The following is a 21337-nucleotide window of genomic DNA, read 5'->3' as shown; positions in this document are numbered from 1 at the left end:
GATAAAACAGAATTTGCGACTATATGATTGAATGTATAGCTATGCTTCGTCCTTTATAGGAAATCTTTGTAATGTCAGCGTCAAGACAATTTTCCATTCTAACCCTCTTTTCCGCACGCATAAATAAAACAGCCCTCGGAGGCGTGGCCACAAATGGAGCCAAAATGGCACCGTCCGGATCCCAGCTTCACACTTTAAGCAGTGATTCTTCAGAGCAGCTAGTTTGCTAACTTAGCAGCCTGAACAACAACAACAAAAAAAACCCAACAACGCGGAACTACCACAGAGCCGCGGAGGGACAGCCGAATATGGCAGAGCATGAACCGCAGCAAGGAGACCAGGTAGTTGATGACCATTAGAACCGTTTATTCCGCAACAGCCAAACCTGAATCTAACCCGAACAAACTCTGTTTTGACAGGACCTTGAGAAGAAAATAGTGGAGATCAGGCAGAGATTCAAGAATGAGTTACTCAAAGGTAACACGGTTATTGTGGATAAGTGGATATTAACTCTCTCACTGGATATTAATTTTCCTTTAGACGATTTTTTTGGATCTATTACATTGTTACTTTTGTTTTGCATACTTATTCGTATTTGTGCTTATTTGCTCAGCTAAGCTTCAACAAGGACGTGAAGGGCTCCAATTAGAATTTAACAAAGTTGTTAAATTCTAATTGGAGCACAGTTCTGTACACCCCAGACATACAACATTTCTGACCTCCCGTGGGACTTTAATATGGTTTATTATGGACTCCCATCAACAATTAAAGTTTTAAAACAGTTAAAGTCAGTGAGTTTTTGAAAGTGAAACCTGCTGCCTGACCTGCTTGAACGTCATGTGATCGAGTACTTGTGCTGTGTTTGTAGACTCAACAGATAAGTATGATCCCAGGGATGTGGAGAGGATTGAGCAGGAAGATGCTCTGGTGGAGGCCTACCTCACATGGAGAATGTATGTTGTTGATGACACCTTGAAGATGATAGATGAAAGTCTACTATGGAGAAAAGAGTTTGGGATAAATGGTAAGAAGCTGGAATAACTGTTTTAATCGTCAAAAGAGTTTTATGTCAAAAGAAACATATTTTTTTGTTTTAATGGGCATTGCAATGCTTTTGAAATAATTCACAGGTCAATTACGCAGGTACTTTAAAATTTAAAACTGCAACTTAATTCTAAAAGCTTAAATTTAGTGATAACTTACATCCTTTGTTTTACTTACAAAAAACCAAGGCCAGAATAATTAAAAAGTAAAAAGAAATTTACTTGACTTCAAAGTCTTTCTATTTTGCCATTGGATACTTTCATTTTTTGCCTATTTTTACCTCCTATCTGTACCAATGAACTAAACAGCTGATGTTATAATGCCAAACTTTTTGCTTGGTGCTAAAACCAGAAATCTCAAACTCACTTTTTAGTTTTATATTGAAATGGAGCAAAGTTTGTTTCTGGCACTTCTATAGTGTTTAAAGTTTGAGCAATGTAAAAGTTCTTTGTTCTAAGTAACCCACTTTTGAGCACTATGAAAATTTTTCTCTAAAAGGAAACTGGACCCAAATCTGGAGATGATAAATTTAGCATTACACATCTGAAATTACGGTAATAATGCTCACAGAAATTCTCAGCTGAATCAGCTTCACTGGCCAAGATTGTGTGCAAAAGCAAGAAATCTGACATTTCACTCAATAACTCACAGCTTACTGGCATAAAGTATAAATATAGAAACTCTAGAGGAAATTAAATAAAGGAGAAAAGGAACAGTAAAGGCAGGTTGTGGTAGACAGCATTCATGCTAGCGCTCAAACGTACTGAAGTTCAACATCCAGCTTTGCTCAAAGTAGAAATGTTGACATTGGCATATGTGTTGCAAGCTCCTAACACAAATCTGTGGTTGCCCTTGTGCTTATCTCAGAAAAACAGAGTCTCTTTGTGTGTTAAACAGCCATATCTCCATGCATAAGTTACCACAGAGAACAATGCACTCTGTTTCCCCTGAGAAATTTGAAAGACTTGTTGTTTGCTGGCCTTTTAATCCAGCAAATTCTATTTTTCTCCGAGTTGTTTTAGGAAATGTGATTTATTTGAGTCATTAGTGCCTCAGGCCACTGGGATGTGGATGTAGGACTCAGTCGACATGCTGTTAGTTCTTAGCTTCAACTTTTAAAAAGAGCTTATAAATGTGTGGCTTTATGTCTCCGGGATGTTGCGAGGAGTCTGGGGAGCATTTTTTAAATTTAAATTTCCATTCTGGATGTGCCAAATGTAAAGGATGTGCCAAATGTAACACCGAATGCCTCTAAATCTGAATTTTTGGGGAACCAACACCATCCGGACTGCCTCTACTGTTTGCTTGTCATGTTGCCTGTATCTCTGTCTGATAATTGCCCCATCCTAAGTAATTTGTTTTTCTTCATTGTAGACGTGAGTGAGAGCACCATTCCCAGGTGGATGTTTGAGAGCGGTGCCGTCTTCCTCCATGGCTACGACAGAGAAGGCAACAAACTCTGTACGCACACGTTCTAATACATCCTTACTCACACACACTGGAATGATATGAATTTTCCCATTGTATTTTTTGAGTAGAAGTCCCATGATATTTATGCTATGGGACATAAATACCTTTGGAGAAAAGCTGTTTATTTATGCCATAATTTTATATTATATTTTTTTATTATTTTGAATGCAAAAAATTATATCAATATCTAATTGATTTCATTTTAAATAGAAGAGCAACAATTACTCCTGTTACAGATCAAATATTCCAACATATTTACACTTAAGACTTACTTATCTCTTAATTTTTTTAGTTATTTTGGCTTAAGCAAAAGGCTGGAATAAATTTAATAGTAGTTTTTACATAAACATTTTATTACTAAGAATTTTGTTTCATGTTATATTAGTGCTCTTCTTAGAGCACTAATATACACTAACACTCAATAAGGTAACACTAACGCCTTAGTGTTGCATTATTGAGAGCGACAGGTGGTGCTCCTTTAGTTTCAATCCCATTCCTGTCAATATTTTACTTTTAGAACACTTTCAAACATCTAACCTTGTCTTTGTTGTAAGTAAAGGAAAATGATAGCATGTTACTTTTAACCAACTCTAACCACCATTGCACAGCAACAGGTGGTTTGTTGTCCAGAGACAATAGATGAAAAATAGCCTTTTGGCTAATTCTGGCTCATTTACAGAAATGTTCATTTCTGTACCAAATCAAATACATTACTCAAAATTACAAAATTACTTAGCTGTGTGCTACATGCGGTTAAGAAAAAATTTTGGTCTCTGTATCATTTCCTCCTGCATATCATGAAATGGAATTTAAATCATGGCACGCGGTGGTGGAAACATCTAGAGACTGTAGCTCTTCAAAATCTCGGTTGCCAACACATGCCTAGTGCACTGATGGCTCAGCCATTATGTTGTCATGAAAGAGGTATTTGAGCATTTCTGACTTGTTTTAAGAAATAAAACAGATCCTGTTCTTTGCATACAGTCTGGTTTAAGGTGAAGCTGCACATGAAGGATGCAAAAACAGTCGTGGACAAGAAGAAGTACGTCGCCTTCTGGCTGGAGCAGTATGCAAAGAAGGAGCCCGGGATGCCTCTCACCGTAGTGTTTGATATGACGGAGTCTGGCTTTAGCAATATTGTAAGTCCAGCCTGTTGTGTTTTTATTGTTTTTCAGCTCAGCTGGAGTTTTGTTATGAAAAAGAGCATCTCATATGGTTATATCTCTTGGCATTTGTGAGAGGATGTAGCAAGACGGCAAGCTCTTCAGTGGTTTATAACACGTTGAAGATTAAAGTAGCCTTTAAATCCTGATGGTCAATTCGAGTTGACTGTCTAATCCTTTCACTTACTTTCTCTCAGTCAGTGACGCCCTGCTGGAGAAAGGACTGTTAAATTTGTCATTACCCAACACAAGCAACTATAGAGACATGACATACAATTATTTGTTTAGAAGAACAGGTGAGAAAGAACATCGTGGGATTCTTTTGAAGCCCACGATGACCTGCGCTAGATCCAGTCAGTGTGATCTAATTAGGGCTTAGGAGTGAGTCCACTGCAAAAGAGTGAGGCTTCTAGCCTATTATGGAGCCTAGCCAAGGCCTTAAGATCCTTCCTGTTGGCCTTTCGGACAGTCAGTTTGATCAACTCAGTTAGCATAGACAGTAGAAGAAGAACCACCATATGAAACTTGCCAAGCTGCAGAAGAAATCTTGAAAATATTTTTAATATAGTTCAATAAACAGCAGAGACCCAAGATTTCTTTTTTTTTTTTGTCAATGTTGAAAAGTGTTGAAAATTGTTCAAACAGACTTGCAATTAATTTTTATTTAAACCTTAGTGGGTAACTTCAGATCTAGAGGCGATCGAATGAGAACAAACATCCTCCTGTCAAAATCGTTTTCTTCCGCATATTTTTATGTGCTACTTTATACTTTTGAGGTTGTTTCCTTTGTGAATCTCCTAATTTGTAATTATTTTTTCTTTGTTTTAGGACATGGACTTTGTAAAGTATGTCATCAATTGCTTCAAAGTATACTATCCAAAGTTTTTATGTAAGTAACATAACACTAAAAGATATTCTGATATACCAGAGATATTATCTTTCAATTACGGATTGCTTGTGATCTTTGCAGCTGCTTTTAAGTCAAATATGCAAAAAGAACACAGTAGTTTTATCAAGGAACTTTGTTTTTTTCATTTCAGCTAAAATGATCATAGTGGAAATGCCTTGGATCATGAACGGTGAGAAAGAGTCTACTTGACTCTGATTGATGATTTTTGCTGCACTGTGACTTCATTAAAAACATGATTTTTAAACGTATATCCTGGCTACAGCTGCATGGAAGATTGTGAAGTCCTGGTTGGGTCCAGAAGCCATCGCAAAGCTGAAGTTTGCAAGCAAAGCTGAGGTTCACACATATATTGGTGCAGAATACCTGCCGCCTCACCTGGGTGGATCGGTATGCTCCTGTGTTTTTCTTCACTCCATTATATCAAATGACTATTAATTAGCCTTTCAAAAGTATTCTTACTTCTTAAACCTTTTCACATTTTAAAATGTATCACAATAACAAACCTTAATGTATTTTGGTGGGATGTGGGCGGAGAATGATACAAGGATTTTAAATTTTTTACTAATATCTGTCAAATTTATATCCTGTAGAATCTTTCACTGAAATTACTGCTGCACATCTAGACACTGAAATTCGTTTTGCCAATTCTCCATTGGCAATAAAAGGACAAGTTTCTAACTCGTTCTACAGATATTCAATTGGGTTTTGGTTTGACCTTTGACTAGGCCATTTTAGCTCAATAATGTGCTTTCTAAACACTCTGTTGCATCTTTGGCTGTATGTTTTGATTGTTCTGGTTTGCTGCTTTTCTGATTAACAATAATAACCTGCCTGTCCTGCCAGGTTAGCTTGTTTTCTACCTGTCGTTGGGTTGGCAGATGTGCATCGTCCTTTTCGCTTTTGGATGAGGGATTGAACAGTGTTCAGTGAGCTGTTCGGTGCTTGGAGTATTGTTTTGTAATCCAGCTCTGCTTTGAACTTCCTCAACTCTCTCCCTGACATTTCCATGTGAAACGTCTCGCTGGACGTTTCACATGGATTATGAAATCCGTTTGTTTCTCATTTTGTACTTTTTATGCTTGATTTGACAACCGAGTTATTTGACTCGATTGAATAATTTCTATGTCTGACTTGTCTGCTGTGCTCCTTAGTTTTCATATTGCTAATTGTTCTCTGATGTTTTCTAACAAACCTCTGAGGTTTTTCACAGAACAGCTGCTTTTATACTGAGATTAAATGACATATAATTAAAATACAACTGCATGGCATATTTTTGTCCATGGACACTCTTGGAAAACCATGAAGCTCTTTTCTTTAATTTTCCAGTTATGTCCTGCTTCATGTTACTCTGATGTATGCAATCACACAAAAAGACATGTTGGTTTGTGGTCTTAATGTGACAAAAAGTACAAAAAATTCAATAACTACGACTAATTATGCGGGGTTCTGTATGTTTTGATATGATGTTGAAATATTTTAGAAATTGCTAAAAACTGATAAAGTGTATATTTTTCTCTTGTAAAAATGACAAAATTATGGGTCATGTAGTTTTTGTGAATCTATTAACCTCATTACATCATAAACCTTCTTCCCTTTGCAGTTTCTTTTGTCTGACACGTTTAAAGTTAATAACTTTCTGTTTTAATTAGAAATAATATATCATAATTATAAATTGGAATCCATCAGTTGCACTTTACATGCCAGATTTGCAGTAAGCAAGATGATGTGTCCCGTTTCTTCCAGGACCAGTTCAAGTACACATACCCGCCTCTTCCAGACGATGACTTCCAAACCCCGCTGTGTGAGAACGGGCCGATGGCCAGCGATGATGACGCCGAGAGCAAAGAGGGTGAAATGGAGAGCAGAGACACCCTCGAGTCCAGCTTCAACTCCGAGATCGTGGCAAAGCCTAAAAAGGTAAATTGTTTTGTGAATACATCAAGTAAATCTTTTTATTTTTGCTGTGAAAAATAAAAAGATTTATTGATGATAAAAAGAAATTCTTTTAGTTTCTTGCAAAATTATAATTGCATAAGTATATGAGACTCATGTGTTTTCTAGAGTTATGCTTTGGACCTCATTGCAAGTATGAATTTGATTTTGGATGAGTCAGAGTTGTATTGTACACTGCCTGGCCAAAAAAAAAGTCGCCACCTGGATTTAACTAAGCAAATGGGTACAAGCCTCCTATTGGATAAGTACTGCATAGGCGATTATCTTTCAGCTGGCAACAAGTTATTTAACCCCAGCTGTTGCAATGAGTAACTCCTCATTTCTTAAACAACCATGGCAAAAGACACATCCTGTGGTCGTGGAAAAGACGTTAGTCTGTTTAAGAAGGGTCAAATCATTGGCATGCATCAAGCAGAGAAAACATCTAAGGAGATTGCAGAAACTACTAGAATTGGGTTAAGAACTGTCCAACGCATCATTAAAAACTGGAAGGATGGTGGGGAACCATCGTCTTCCAGGAAGAAATGTGGTCGGAAAAAAATCCTGAATGATCGTGATCGGCGATTACTTAAACGTTTGGTCAAATCAAATCGAAGAAAAACAACAGCAGAACTCAGGAGTATGTTTAATTGTGAACGCAAAAGCATTTCCACACGCACAATGCGAAGGGAACTCAAGGGGTTGGGATTGAACAGCTGTGTAGCCGTAAGAAAACCTCTAATCAGTAAGGCTAACCAGAAAAAAAGGCTTCAGTTTGCTAGGGAGCATAAAGATTGGACTCTGGAGGAATGGAAGAGGGTCATGTGGTCTGATGAGTCCAGATTTACCCTGTTCCAGAGTGATGGGCGCATCAGGGTAAGAAGAGAGGCAGGTGAAGTGATTCACCCATCATGCCTAGTGCCTACTGTACAAGCCTGTGGGGGCAGTGCTATGATCTGGGGTTGCTGCAGTTGGTCAGGTCTAGGTTCAGCAACATTGTGTGCCCAAAGAATGAGGTCAGCTGACTACCTGAATATACTGAATGACCAGGTTATTCCATCAATGGATTTTGTCTTCCCAAATGGAACGGGCATATTCCAAGATGACAATGCCAGGATTCATCGGGCTCACATTGTGAAAGAGTGGTTCAGGGAGCATGAGACATCTTTTTCACACATGGATTGGCCACCACAGAGTCCAGACCTTAATCCCATTGAGAATCTTTGGGATGTGCTGGAGAAGGCTTTGCGCAGTGGTCAGACTCTCCCATCATCAATACAAGATCTTGGTGAAAGATTAATGCAACACTGGATGGAAATAAATCTTGTGACACTGCAGAAGCGGACTGTAATCAAAGCTAAAGTATTGCAAAAATATTAGAGAGTGTGACCATTTTTTGGTGGCGACTTTTTCTTGGGCCAGGCAGTGTATTATATGATTGAGAACTAAGTGTGATTATTTGACTCTGACACATTTAGCAGCACCCGGCTTTATTTTTTAGATTGACTAATTTCAGACAGAGGTGACCAGGTTGTGACTTTGCACATTTTAAACTCCCCATGTCATGTTTTTAGTCAGGACCTCCAGATTTCAGAGTGTAATCAGGCCGGCTATGTGATTATCATTAAGCTGTTTTTCATGGTGTCTATTGAGTTTGTTCTTTAGAGGATTTTTTTTGGCTTGCATTAAATCCAGCTAAGCCTTCACAGGCACGCTGCTGCTCTTCAGTTCCTCATGGTGTCCACAGAGGGTCTGTTACTTAAGCTCTTCCATGCTGTCACAAGATTCCTCCTCCCTGCATCATGAAGCGCTATCACTGAGACGGCTTGCACCCTGGAAATGTTAAAGCTGCTGTCGCCTTCCTCTCAGTATGGTTTCTCAGTGCTGCATCCTGGATGTAGACAGCCTGCAGCTCGTGTCATGTATGGCACAGATTCTCTTCTGACTCCCCATCAGGATTACCCAGATCTCCTGTCATGATATTTTTACTCTTCCTTTCTCGTTTTTGTCCTAAAAGATGCTTTATGAAAGCCAGCCGTAAAGTAATAAATGAGATACCGTTAAGGTGGACACATTTACAGGATTTCTACGCAATTGTAAAACTCTGGAATATGATTCCAATTTTTCCAATTTTGGATTAGTGTGGAACAAGTATTATGGGAGTATAGGAAAAAAAAATATTTTGTTTCCAGACTTTTTCTCTTTTTCTCCGTCACTCTCTTAAGATTTGTCTTCGTGCATCAGTCCGTATTTTTCTCTAGTGATCTTTTATCCATCCATCCATTCGTCCGTCCATCACTCTGCTTATTGTTTATCATTCCTCTTTCTAATTATCATTTTATCCATCCATTGTTACTATGCATCTATCTATGTGTATGTTTTTAGGGACATTTTCCATAAACTCATATGGAAAGTATTCATACTTTACAAATTGGTTAAAATTGCAAGGAACTCTGGAAAATCAAGTCTGGAAAAATCTGGAATTGCAACACACAAGTGAGTACTACAATGTTGTATATACATTGTAGTAATTGAAACAGATTAAACTTATACTTTTTTCATTTTTCTGTAAGTTTTTGACTGTTATATTCAGCTTCATTTAGGATTCAAATTACAAAGAGAGAGGCAGGCTTTGTAATATGTCCACAAATATGTGGACAAACAGCAGGTTGAGCTGCAGTCTACATGAGACAAACCATGTTAGCCAGAGCTACACCCACAAAGCTTTACTGAACAAACAATGATCCAATTGTTAAAAAGCTGCCATGCTGATTATTCACAAGAGATTAAGACTTTTAAAACAAGTCACATCAATTACTTGTTATCCTAGGTGTAATCTACAGGCTGAGGTTTGAGCCTCAGCCTGTGTTCTTCGTAGGGGAAAAAATCCTATTTGTTCTTAAAAGTTACATTGCTGTCTTTAAATATTTTTTATTTTATTTGAGTCCTCAGTGCTGTTTTGTACTTTTGCAGTATTGTTTGATGACTTTTTGGTCCAGAAAGTCGCTGTCTCCCGCGAGACGTTTCACATGGATTATGAAACCCATTTGTTTCTCATTTTGTACTTTTTATGTTTGATTTAACAACCGAGTTATTTGACTGGTAATTTCTACCAGCAGGAGATTGCTCGGAGTTAATCTCTAACATTTCATAAATTGACTGATCCAAACAGGGATCAAAACCACATTTAAAGAAAATGGGATGGAAAACTTTTGAAAAAGAATGCACACAGTATAATGAAATTGTATATGAGATTTATTTATGGCCATATATTTCCATAATTTATCAGACTACCGAGAGACAGAAACCAATATGCAACTGTTAAGTACATGGATACACAATAGGAGTACAAGTTGGCAAAAGGATATTTTGAGCTAATTATTTTATGTAAAAGCACAATAGCCCTCTACGCATCAGTCAACCAGGCCAGGAAGAGGAAGATGTTTTTCTCGCTAGCTTGTCAAAATATAGTTACACAATCACTTTTAGGAAACTCCTCAGAAACAAAATAATCATTCCCGAGTGCATGTCAGAAGGAAGGCTATAAATAAGGCTGTCAGATGATCTAATAAACATTCCCTGAATATTCAGGGTGAAAAGTCACTGAGCAGCTTGTCTGAAAACTGGAACCATTTACCGTAGTAGTCTGAGCTGCTTCCATCACCAAATTACAGCCACCCAGTTATTAACAACCTCCTCTTGGCGGAAAGCGTCCTCATTCATAGCTGTAGTATTATCTAGTAATTCCTATTTAGCGGCATTTAGTCAAAGTTTTCTGTTTTTTTTATTCTGGAGAATCATATGCATTTTGTCCTTGCGCTTAATAGAAATAAAGCAAGCTAATAATAGCTTGTTAATTAATGTATCTACTCATTTAGAACATATGTGCTGTTCATTACTTGCAACTGTAGCTTTAAAACAGCTTTACCTCCAATAACGGAGAAGGCTCTTCTTTAGTTTCCCCAGCAGGATTCTGTGCATTGAGAGTATTTCCAGACATGCAGGAAAAACAAGAGAAAAGTGTAGAAGCCTCTTTCAGTCAACTGACCAGCAGTTAGCAGCGGCGGTGGGGCAGTGCTGCATTACTCTGGTACTTTATAGGGTCATACCTAAACCCATATTTTATAAATGATATAAGTATTTAAAACAAGGATGACCAGTTAAAGGAAAAGGGTGAAATTAAAGATTGGTGAAGGAATGGGAATGCTGACAGACAGGTCAGGGTTTTAGTTGGTCTTTTTTTAGCATAAAAGTGTTAATGTAAAGTGTTGGCTTTTTATTGTTGTTGTTGTTGTTTGTATTTGTTGCCATAAATGTGACTTAACATGTGGTTCTGTGTTGTTACAACAGGCTATTGGCGCTTTGAGCTCGTCTTGGCACATTCCGCACAGCATTTAATTCTTTTCCTTCTAATCCATCTTGCCTAAATAAATAAAAGTCTCTTTCAGTCACTCCTCCACCTTCCCCACATCAACGTATCGGTCTGCCCCCAAAGTCCTCTGAGGTCCAGAAGCACTGAGCTGATAGCTTAATGGCTTCTTTAAGCTAATTTTCTGTCTTTCTTTTTGTTTTGTTTTCCTTTCTGGTTGCGGAAACAAGGGGTGGCTGTGGTAAAGCGCTTTAGGATCACAACCACAGCAGAAGCTCAATGTGTGGAAGATCTCTGCAGACTGGAGAGGCAGGTTGTACTCATGTGACATGAGTACGCCTCCCGCTAAGGTCGACCCAAGTTGCCACCACCACTCCTACACAAGCCCAATCCTTCGCCCATCATGGACCTCACATTTACAATTTGGCCACAACAAATTTGCGTCTCTGTGATTATCAGATGATGCCTTTTTAATAGGCTGTTTTTTGGGGGGGGGGTTCTTGTTTTTTTCTTTTTGCACGCCTTTGAAATGCTGATGTAAGCGAGACGTACGTTTAATTAGCTTTTATAAAAGGTCAGCACACTCCCGGATGTCCATAAATATTTCACATTATTTGTCTCATCTAACCTCCTGATTAATAACTACTAAGATAATTACTGTTATATTACAGTAGACCAACTTATTAACCCCTAGCACTTAATCCTTAATCAAACCTGCCATTTGAAGCTGCTTTTTAATGTAAGCCTTGTGTGCCTTACAATCAGATGTTATCTCTAGCCAAGTCTGAAACTTGAAAGTTTTTAGCAGTGTTGACAATGTTGCTGTGTGCCTTAATTTGTATTGCACAAAGAAGGATATTTGACCATGTGCATTTCAAATACAAGTCAGTTGTCTTTGCATTTCATATATTGTGCAATGTATGGAAGTAGCATTTTAAATGTCTTTCTTTTATAGTGATCTTTAATTTATTCATTCTGCTATAGCCTCTTAATTTGTTTCTCATATTAGATTCCCCTCTATTTTTTGTTCCCTATTAATCTATAATGGATTTTTGAAATTGTATTATGGGAGTCAGAAATGGGGCCAATGATTGTTCTCATCACTACATTGTACTTTTAATTCCAGTATCTGTAATAAGGTGCAATCTACTTTAAGCATTTACTTTTCCCTCTAATTTGAAGTTGTTATACATTTCAAATCACTTTATATTTGATTCTTACATAATTGTGTCGAGTTTTCTCTTGAAATTCAATAAATAATCAAACTGGAAGCTGACAATCTCTTGACGTCTTCTTTTTTTTTTTTGATTAAGTTGCATGAAAGGGAGACACAACCTTGCACATTTTGTAGCTTATGAACTGGGAATACACAGTTCCCCTTTGAGTCAGCAGCGTTTGCTCACGTATTTCCCTCGACTGGCCCCTTCCTTTACTCTCATTTACCGTCTCCTGATGTTTTCACCGTCCCATCAACCGTACATTCTTTGTGGCTCAAGCATCCTTATATTTAAAGGCTTAGCCAGTCATGTAACACGTCTGTCTGTCCAGTCAGCCTTTGTGTGGTCTGTGCTCTGACTGGGAAGGATTTGGGTCAAAGTTCAGGAGCCTTTTGCTTCTCCCCCGTGTGAGGTATCTCATGACTCTATCCCAAATGACCTACTTTGGTTCATGAGGATGTTTTTTTTTTTTTTTATGTCAAAAGTCATGAGATTGCGGAGTCACACTGGTTCCTTATTTTCATGGATATGCTTGGTTTTATTTTTCCATTCCCTCTGGATGCTGCCAGGAGCAAAGTTCAGGACTCGGATTGAGAGTGCATCCACAAAATAAAAATAAAATTCCTCTATTAGTATTTCATTCTGGTAACAACGACATTTCATCTTCTTTTTTTTAACACAGTAGCTTATTAATTAAAGTTGACTGTGATTTCTTGTACTAACTCATAGCAACCTACTTGGAGGTCAAAGGTCAAACATTTCATTTGAGAAGGGGTGCTAGGCGAGGTTTCGATGATTACATTCTACAGTATGTCTTTTATGTGTTTTCTAATTATGTGGTCTTTTCCATTTCAGGTGAATTTTCTAGAAGAAAGCTTGAGGTCAGAGGATGGTGAAAGAGACACAAACGTGAGAGTGAAAGGAGTCAGGAAGCCACTCACCACCTTCAAAGGTCTTCTGCTAGATGTTAGGTAGGCCCTGCTTTATCTTCTCACTTTCTGTTGTGACGACTGTGTATATTATTTATAAGATAATTTATTAGTCTCCCATAGGATACATAGCATGGGAAACTAAGCACATAAACTTGCAGATGTCCTCCCCACCTTGAAACGTGAAGGAGGCAGCATCATGGCTTTTTCTCAGGAGGGATATGAGAGAACTGGTCAGGGTTTACTGGGACATGAGTTCAACTAAATACAGGGTTATTCCTTGGGAGTTGGGAGGACATAGAAAATACATTTGAGTTTGTGGTTGTAGCATGAAAAAACATGGATCCAGTGGTGTGAATATTTTTGTAAGGCCTCTAGAACCAGAACTACTCCTTTTTAATATTTTAAACAAACAACATCTTAACTGTAGATTGATTGGATATAATCTTTTCTTTATGATCAGCGGATATAATCCATACGTAATCACTAGGGGTGCAACAATTGCAGTTTTCTGGCTGACCGCCGATTACCGATCTATAAAAAGCCTGACCTTTCAATTCCAATTTTGGGCAATACCATTTTTTTTGTTTTGTTTGAAATGTTGCTAACTATAGCAAGAATGTCACCGAGATGGCAACAGTGGGGTGACTATTGTTAGCTGCAGACATGACCTGGTGGGCCAGTCTGTCAGTCAAACCTCTCTCAAGGAAGAGTGATCAGTTATCAAGGGTGGTTAATGGTTGAGTGCCGTAGATGTTTATAAATATTTTAAATGGATAAAAACCCAGACCACATGGGACGAACTGCAGCTTTTTTTGTCGTCTTGTTTTACTCTTAAGTTTGGATCTTTAAAGATAGACTAAACGTAGTTCTTGGTGAATATTTATTGTTTTAATGTTAGTCTATTGTAATTTTGATCAACTTCTAAAATCTAAAGTCTACAGTGTATCTTGGATGCTTACTTCAAGATTAGTTTACCTGATCTTTACCTAAGAAAAAACTTTTTTTTCTTTTTTTAGCTTGTGTCCTTTCCGTCTTTGCCCTTCCTTTTAACAAACAGTCCTTTAGGAGAAAGTGTGAAGTCATGCAGACTGACAAGAAACTGATGGATCAGAGAGCGTAGCTGTCTGTCACTCTGAATCATCATGCTATGGACCCATGTGGGAATATAAATATGCTGCTGCTAGTTTTCCAGCAGGTCAATCCAGCATATTTAATCCATATTTCTATACAGTGGATATAAAATATTCTGATTGCTGAAACTGATTGAATAGTTAATTTAAGTATTAGTAAAGGATGTGAACACTTTTGCAACCAGTTACTACACTTATTTTCTTCGCTTCTAATAGATTTGTTAGATTTTTCAGTATCAGTATTTACAAGATAAATGTTATATTAAAGACAAAGAAGCTTTGAAATAATTTACTCTGGTGTTCTTGTCCTTTGAGTCCCTAAGACCTGACATTTCAACAGTCGTGGTTACGCTTTTCATATCCTCTGTACATGTAAATGAAATAGAAAGGCTGTTCCATTTATATTTGCGGCAAAGCCAGTTTTGCTCGTGACTCCGTGTGCACAACTATCGACACATCAAACTGCTTTCATCACACCTACAAAAGCAGGAAGTCTCACAAAGGCAATTTTCTCATCTGCGTTTGAGCGTGACAATATCAAAACTGTCATGGAAATTTCCCGCAGTTCCTATCCAAATGAAGGTCGCATATGAAATTACTGTGCTCATTGTTGATGAATATAACAGTAATTGTAGCAGTAGGTATGAAAGAACTGGAAAAAGAACAAAAGGGGAAGTGCTTTGTTTATAAAAGAAAAGAACAAAATCATCCACACTTCTGCATAGCTTTGGTGAGGTTGATTTTAACTGTGTGAGTCAGTTGGAAGTATGATTGAACTTTGCCCACATTTTAAAAATAAGACCGGGACATATTAATTTATCCAATCTGACCGTGTTGTAGTCATCTTCTGAGAAATGCTTCAGAAGATGACTTCATTATTCTCTGAACATACGGGCTCGCATGCTAAATCTAAACCTGAAACAATACATGCTGAACGCACAATTACTGCACAATCCCTTTGTGAGTTTTAACCTATTTCTGTGTGTTTGTTCTGGCCCCTGCAGAATTTCTCCTTGCAGCCTCATTGCAGCACAAATAGGGCAGAACGTATTAGTTTGCTTTTACCTAACAGCACTAACGGTTAGGCACGATAGCACCTATCTGGATCTTATCTCCAGCTGTAATCGGGTTGTGTTGTAATGTGCTTCTATGCTGGATTTAAAACTCATTTGTAAGACCTGAAGCCAAGGTGGCCATCTTAGTTACCATATGATTATTTTATTCTTTACCCTGGTGCTAATTGTTATTTTAGTAGTTTATGTTTTTTGTTCTTTGCTCACAAAATATGAAGAACAAATTCCCAGTAGCCAAATATTATCATTCTAAAACTACTTGAAGGAAATGTTTATAATAAAATGGATTTACTGGTGCTTTATAGATGGAGTAAAATAGTTGCACAAAACAAATATTTACACTTTTTACTTTATTTTTTTTTTTCTTCTTTTGGTGGCAAAAAGTTTAGTTTTTCACACACCGACTTGACGCTTCAGGTCAGTATTGATGTTTTTCTGCCTTTTTGCCCTGATTGATCTTGTGAGACGTGAGCAGGAATCCAGGATGTTTCCAGTCGATCTTTCATTGATTAAAAATGAGTTGGCGTTGTAAATCAAACACTGAAACCCATTCTACTGAGAAACGCTGGCAAGCAATTAATTACCACTCAACAGGGGAGCCAGGATCCTCTTTTCCTTCACAGCACATAGTCCTTCATAAAAAGCCTTGCAGAAGTAGGCTTACTCTTTGACCTCTTAAAGCATTTTTCACTGTACAACCACAAACTTTAATACGTCTTTTTGTTATTGTCAAGTGGAAGAAAATTATTCCGATTTCAAAATAACAATCTTTTTTGTTTTAATAAAAACATATTTTAATAAAAGCACTCTACCATTTCAGAATTATGGGCAACTTGTGTTGCACCAACATGTAATATAGCAAAGACATAAAAAAGAACATTTTCATAGGAATTTGAATATTTTTGCAGCACTTCTTTTGTTTCAATTATTTACTGAATCCAACATTCATTGACATTCAGATCAGTTTGTTCAATTTCTACAACTTTTTTTTTTTTTTTACCTCGCACTATATAATGTCATTTTCAAGAATAACGTGAGCCGAATTCTGTTTCCACTGTGTGGCGGCTTTGAAGTGAGGATTTCTGACTCCTCTGAGCTGTGAATTATAGAGATAAACCGATTAAACCGAGCCTTAAATGCAGTTATACTTCGGAGCTCTGTTAGCTTTTAATTCAAGGCTGGGGGCTTCAGAAGAGAGTAGTGGTCTTTGATCTTGTGTTTGCCAGAGGTTCCTAGGCTCGCTCTGAGCGCGTTTCTACAGCTGTTTGAAGGGAGAAAAGAATACACAAGGCCATTAAGAAGAGGGGGAAAAAAGGCTTTATTCTTGGCAGTTTTAGGCCATGGAACATAACTAGGCTGCATTTAAATAAAATATTAAAATCTATACTGGTTTTCTTGTTTGCAAAGCTTAGGTTGCCAGTGTTCACTGTGCACTTGAAGCCAAGTCGGTCTAATCACATGCCCTGCAAATTGGGCTGCTGTAAACTTGATTGGAGGACAAATTAGGTTCTCCTCATCACAAGGAAAGCAAAAAGAACATCAAGCCTAAATTATAAGCCACTGGGTTTTTTGGGGGTTTTTTTCTCCTCTTGGCCATGAAATTTGTTGCTCTATTCTGTTGGCAGTTCATCTCATACCAAATTTTGATTTTCTGCTCCAATAAACAAAAGTATCCATCTGTTAATCAACTCTCCTTTGAGACAAATTCAGAAATTTAAATGGGAACATTTACTTTTGTGTGTGTGTGTGTGTGGTTTTTTGTTGTTGTTTTTTTTTCATGAAAGTTGCATCCACTATGTAGTTTATTTTAATGTTTAGCTTAATTTTGTTGGTAGATTTTTTAAAACCAACATACAATTATTATTTTTTTCCTGTTAATTTCAACTGGACAACAGCTCAACAACTCATAACCTAAGAGCAGCACTAGAGAAAGCTCATGGACTTATACCCAGCAGTCTTGTTTTGAATTATCTTCATATTTTTTTAGTGAAACAAAAACAGCTTTAAGGCGAATGAATTATTTTTGTCACTGTAGTATAGTCGTACACTGAAAAATTCAGTATTGTAATTTGAGTGGTGAAAAAACTCTGCAGTGAAAAAGCAAATTCACCATTGAGTTTGTTTCTGGCAAGAAAAAAAGATGAATATGTTGAATGACACTTTGGGTACGGTTAAATATTTTATGTCTTGCTTCAGTTTTTTTCTTAACAAGAAAAGAATATAAACCATTTGTAAACGAATCACTTGTTTTATTTGGCCAAGTATAATAAATGGGTTGTGCTCAAGTTTTTCTTTTTTGTATGATAGTCTTTGGTCCGATTAGCAAAGGGTGACATTTTTACAAAATTTTTAGTGCTGAATTAGATTGCTCTAATAAAAGATAAATTGTCTGTATGGCTTTTTGAACACTTCGGCCATGGGGCCAATAAGTATGGAGGGTGCTATGAATACCATTTTCATTCAACTGAGTTTAAGATCAAGAATTTTTTACTTCACATCTTTATTTCTTGAATATTGAATGACACATCAATAGTCAGGATCCGTTTATTTTTTTCCTCCCTTCACAGTGAGGCAAAATATAGTTTGTAGCAAATATATAAACAAAGAAATTCCATTTTCATTCTTTATAGCACATTTCCACAGAAACTGTCCCTTAGGGAAGGCATGGTGGTTAACAGAAAAAGCTTCATATCCCCAGATAATTAGTCCTCACAGACGCCAAGGAACGAGAAATGCACCAGAACGGAATGTAATAAGATTTAATAACAAAGCGTGTGGAGTAACAAATGAAAACCGATGCTTTTTACTTTTTTGTATTTTTGCCACATTTTCTAAGATATGAGCCTCTGGTTTTGATTCAAATGTTTTTTTGTGTGTGTGTGCTGTAGTTGCTGTAACAAAACCCCTTTTTTTTCCCCATCTCTTTTCTGCTTCAGTCCTTCTGAGGAGCTCAGCTTTGGTTCCAGTGAGAACGAGAAGAAATGCCTTATTATTCTGAGCAATGTCACCAAAAATCAGGTGGCTTTTAAGGTAATTGTGAAATCATTTCACTCTGGCGTTATGAGAGAGTCATCACATTGTCGCATTTGGTAATGAATTAAAACGTTTCATCTAATTAACGAGCCCCGTGCCTCTGCGTGCGCAGGTTCGTACCACGGCGCCCGAGAAGTACCGAGTGAAGCCCAGCAGCAGCAGCTGTGAACCAGGGGCCTCGGTGGACATAGTGGTGTCCTTGCATGGAGGTACAGCACTTAACACTCTGCACGCTATCCGCAGCAGCTGAGCTTTAGAATAATCAAACGCTGCTCTGCGTTACCTTCCCAAAGTGCAGGCAGTCACTTTTTCTTTGCCCCACATGCATATTTCAGGTGAGATAAAAGAATCGCCCCCTCCCAAAACAAAACAGTCAGGTAGCTGACAGAGAGTTGAACCACAGTGCAACCTTCAAACGCCGACACGTCGGTTTGAGGTTTGATGTGCTGAGCATATCTGAGGAGAATCAGCAGACCTGGCAGTTACCTTGGTTTTTATGCTGTTGTCTTGAGATTCTTTCCTTACAAAATCTTTTCAAACAGTAATTTAAGTCAGTTTTATTGCCACTGATTTATATTACTTTCCAGGTAATTCTCACATTTAATATCACAGAACAATTCATTGATATCTTTGGTTTATTAAAAGTTATATTACCAGCAAAAATCATGAAATTCCAGACCCACTCTCACCGCTTTTTACGAAATCAACCATAACAGTTTACTTAAATGGTTTTATTGATGGGTTTTGTGCAGGTTCCCTTGCCTCTCCACAAGACCGATTTTTGATCATGGCTGCAGAAATGGAAAATGCTGGATCACAGGAACTCACTCAGTTCTGGAAGGAAGTCCAAAAAAACAAGATCATGGAGCACCGGTGTGTATCTGTTTCCTTTTATTGCTCCTGTTGATAAAATGTGATGTAGACAGAGTGAAGGACAATTACATAATTGCAAGTTTGCATCAAGAAAAAGAAAAAAAAAAAAATCAACATGCAAATGAAAACGGTTAATACTTGTATGCTTTCCATCCATCCATAAATGAGCAGCAAGACCTTATCCATTGTGAATTCCTATAATAAATCAACTTTTTCATAACTTTCTAATTTACTAAGCTGTATTTGCATGTCAGAGTAGACTAATTCAGTAGGAATGAATCGTACTAAGTCTATATATCAGAGTTAATTTGAATCCAAATTTCTACTTACTGCTCTTATTTCTTGCCTCTGAAAATCCTCGAGAGAAACTTTTATCCAACACATTTTACATGTTTTCATGTCAAACTTTAAGTACCTTTTTGATCAAGTGGAGCTGGTTTTGCACATCTGCTCATTAGACTCTGACCTTCTTGCAGATTGCGTTGTCATGTTCTGGACAGTGTTAAGTCAGCAGCCGTCCCTCATAGGGACAGCCTGGGGGAGCCATCGACCAATGGGCAGCAGGAGTTAAGCACGGCGGTGAGTTCTGATGCCAGGATTTTCAGAATGTCACTACTTTGCCATTACGCATGCATCACTGGGCATAAGCTAAAGGCATAGGTGCCATTACTGTTGCAGTTTACTAAGGACACATGCAGACTTAGGCTCCAGCTCATTCAGATAAGACTCAAAAGTTATTAATGCTAAGTACAGTTGAATGTTGCATGACGCCTGCTGTTTGTTTCATCCCAGAAGTAAGTCAAATTTGATCAAACGAAATGCCTGCAGCCTATTTTATCATAATCATTTAGAATGTTTATTTTTCTAGCCTTTCCTAACAGAGGCAGTCGATTATTTATGTTAAGGGGAAAAGAAAAATTCTGGTTACTATTGAGACAAACTCTATCGACATTTGACACGTACTTTAGCATCATCGGTATTAATATAAGGGTTAATTCACTACATAATATAGATTTTTACCTTAACCTTAACTTTAGTGTTTTAAAAATGCTGCCAAATTTTCTGAATTCAGCATGAGCTCAGTTGGATTAAACTGAGACTTTGCTGTAGACTTCCTGTTATCGGCACACTTCCTGCCTGAAAGAACAGACATGGCTCAGCTGATATGGTGGCAGTAAAACCTCTTGGTTGCATGGCAGCACAGGCTCTTTATGACTTCAGCAGAACACTTTAATTTCCTCTGCGTCCTTAAACAAACACCACCTGCATACGAAGCACAAATGCATTACGACTCATACGCAAGCAATATGTTTTGCTGATAAATTTGTGATATGCAGTCCCACCCTAACTCCAGCTGTTTCATGGGTTGTTTTTTTTTTACCAGCTTATGCGAGTGATGGCCTGCAACTCTCGACTGGAGCAGAAAATGAACTCATGTCTGTGGGTGCAGAAGGTTCTCACTGGGCTGGTGCTGGTCCTGCTAACGCTGAACCTGCTGTGTCTCTACCTGCTGGGTACGGCTCAGCGACTGAGCTGACCTGCCGCCGGCCCCTCCACCTGCGTATGTCAGCCCTCCAGGAGGCGCTGACGGCTCCAGCCGGGCCACAGTTGACCACTTGATGGGACGCTGGTCCTCTGCTAAACCCACCCATGTCCCACTGGCTGCCGCCCTGAAGAGTAGCAGAGCTGACTATCGAGACATGTCGGTCCACGTGGAGCTAAGAGATTGTTCTGCTGCCTACTAGGTTAATGTAACGGATTGATAGATTCTGTTGTGGCTGATCGTGAAAACATAATTTAAATTAATAACATTTATTAGAATTTGTTGGAAAGATTAGTCATATTAAGGATTATGTAGAGCTTTTTTTTTGTAATTTGTGAATCTACAAAAAATTTATTTAAACCAACATATTATAAAATAAACCCTTTTTATTCAACCTTTACTGTTTTTATTTTTGGTCAAGTCTTTGTTATGAATGTCAAGACGGCATTTAAATACCCTCCTTATTCTTCAGCTCCAGCTATTTCAGCCACTAAAGTTGCCCAGTTATGCAAAATTATTCCCTCTCTTTAATAAGCTCCCATTAAAACGAAGCTTTGTAATTGAAAACATCGCAGCGAATGACCTTACTAAACTTCTCCACGCTCAGACCCAGGAGCCCATGAGAGAACTGCGTCTCCAGCACCTCAT

At 37.9% G+C, this 21337-nt stretch overlaps 1 protein-coding gene across 1 annotated transcript; it reads left to right on the top strand.

Annotated features, from left to right (window-relative positions):
- Positions 1-21089, top strand: mospd2 (motile sperm domain containing 2). Its single transcript, XM_032568562.1, has 15 exons — positions 1-341; positions 420-477; positions 869-1024; positions 2419-2505; positions 3499-3653; positions 4506-4566; positions 4718-4756; positions 4850-4974; positions 6331-6504; positions 12961-13076; positions 18177-18270; positions 18386-18482; positions 19026-19146; positions 19623-19725; positions 20531-21089. The coding sequence occupies exons 1-15, from the start codon at positions 309-311 to the stop codon at positions 20681-20683; spliced, it is 1572 nt and encodes a 523-aa protein (XP_032424453.1). The 5' UTR covers positions 1-308; the 3' UTR covers positions 20684-21089.
- The last annotated feature ends 248 nt before the right edge of the window (positions 21090-21337 follow it).

Source organism: Xiphophorus hellerii, chromosome 7 (genome assembly GCF_003331165.1).
Source record: "Xiphophorus hellerii strain 12219 chromosome 7, Xiphophorus_hellerii-4.1, whole genome shotgun sequence".
Taxonomy (NCBI): Eukaryota; Metazoa; Chordata; class Actinopteri; order Cyprinodontiformes; family Poeciliidae; genus Xiphophorus; species Xiphophorus hellerii.
This window is presented reverse-complemented; position numbering and strand designations above follow the sequence as displayed.

What these genes read in the sequence shown, in the direction of transcription:
- mospd2 (XM_032568562.1), top strand. Translation starts at nt 309, where the DNA reads ATGGCAGAGCATGAACCGCAGCAAGGAGACCAG. An exon ending in AACCGCAGCAAGGAGACCAG is followed by an intron (nt 342 to 419) that starts GTAGTTGATGAC and finishes CTGTTTTGACAG; the next exon opens with GACCTTGAGAAGAAAATAGT. An exon ending in ATACTATCCAAAGTTTTTAT is followed by an intron (nt 4,567 to 4,717) that starts GTAAGTAACATA and finishes TTTTCATTTCAG; the next exon opens with CTAAAATGATCATAGTGGAA.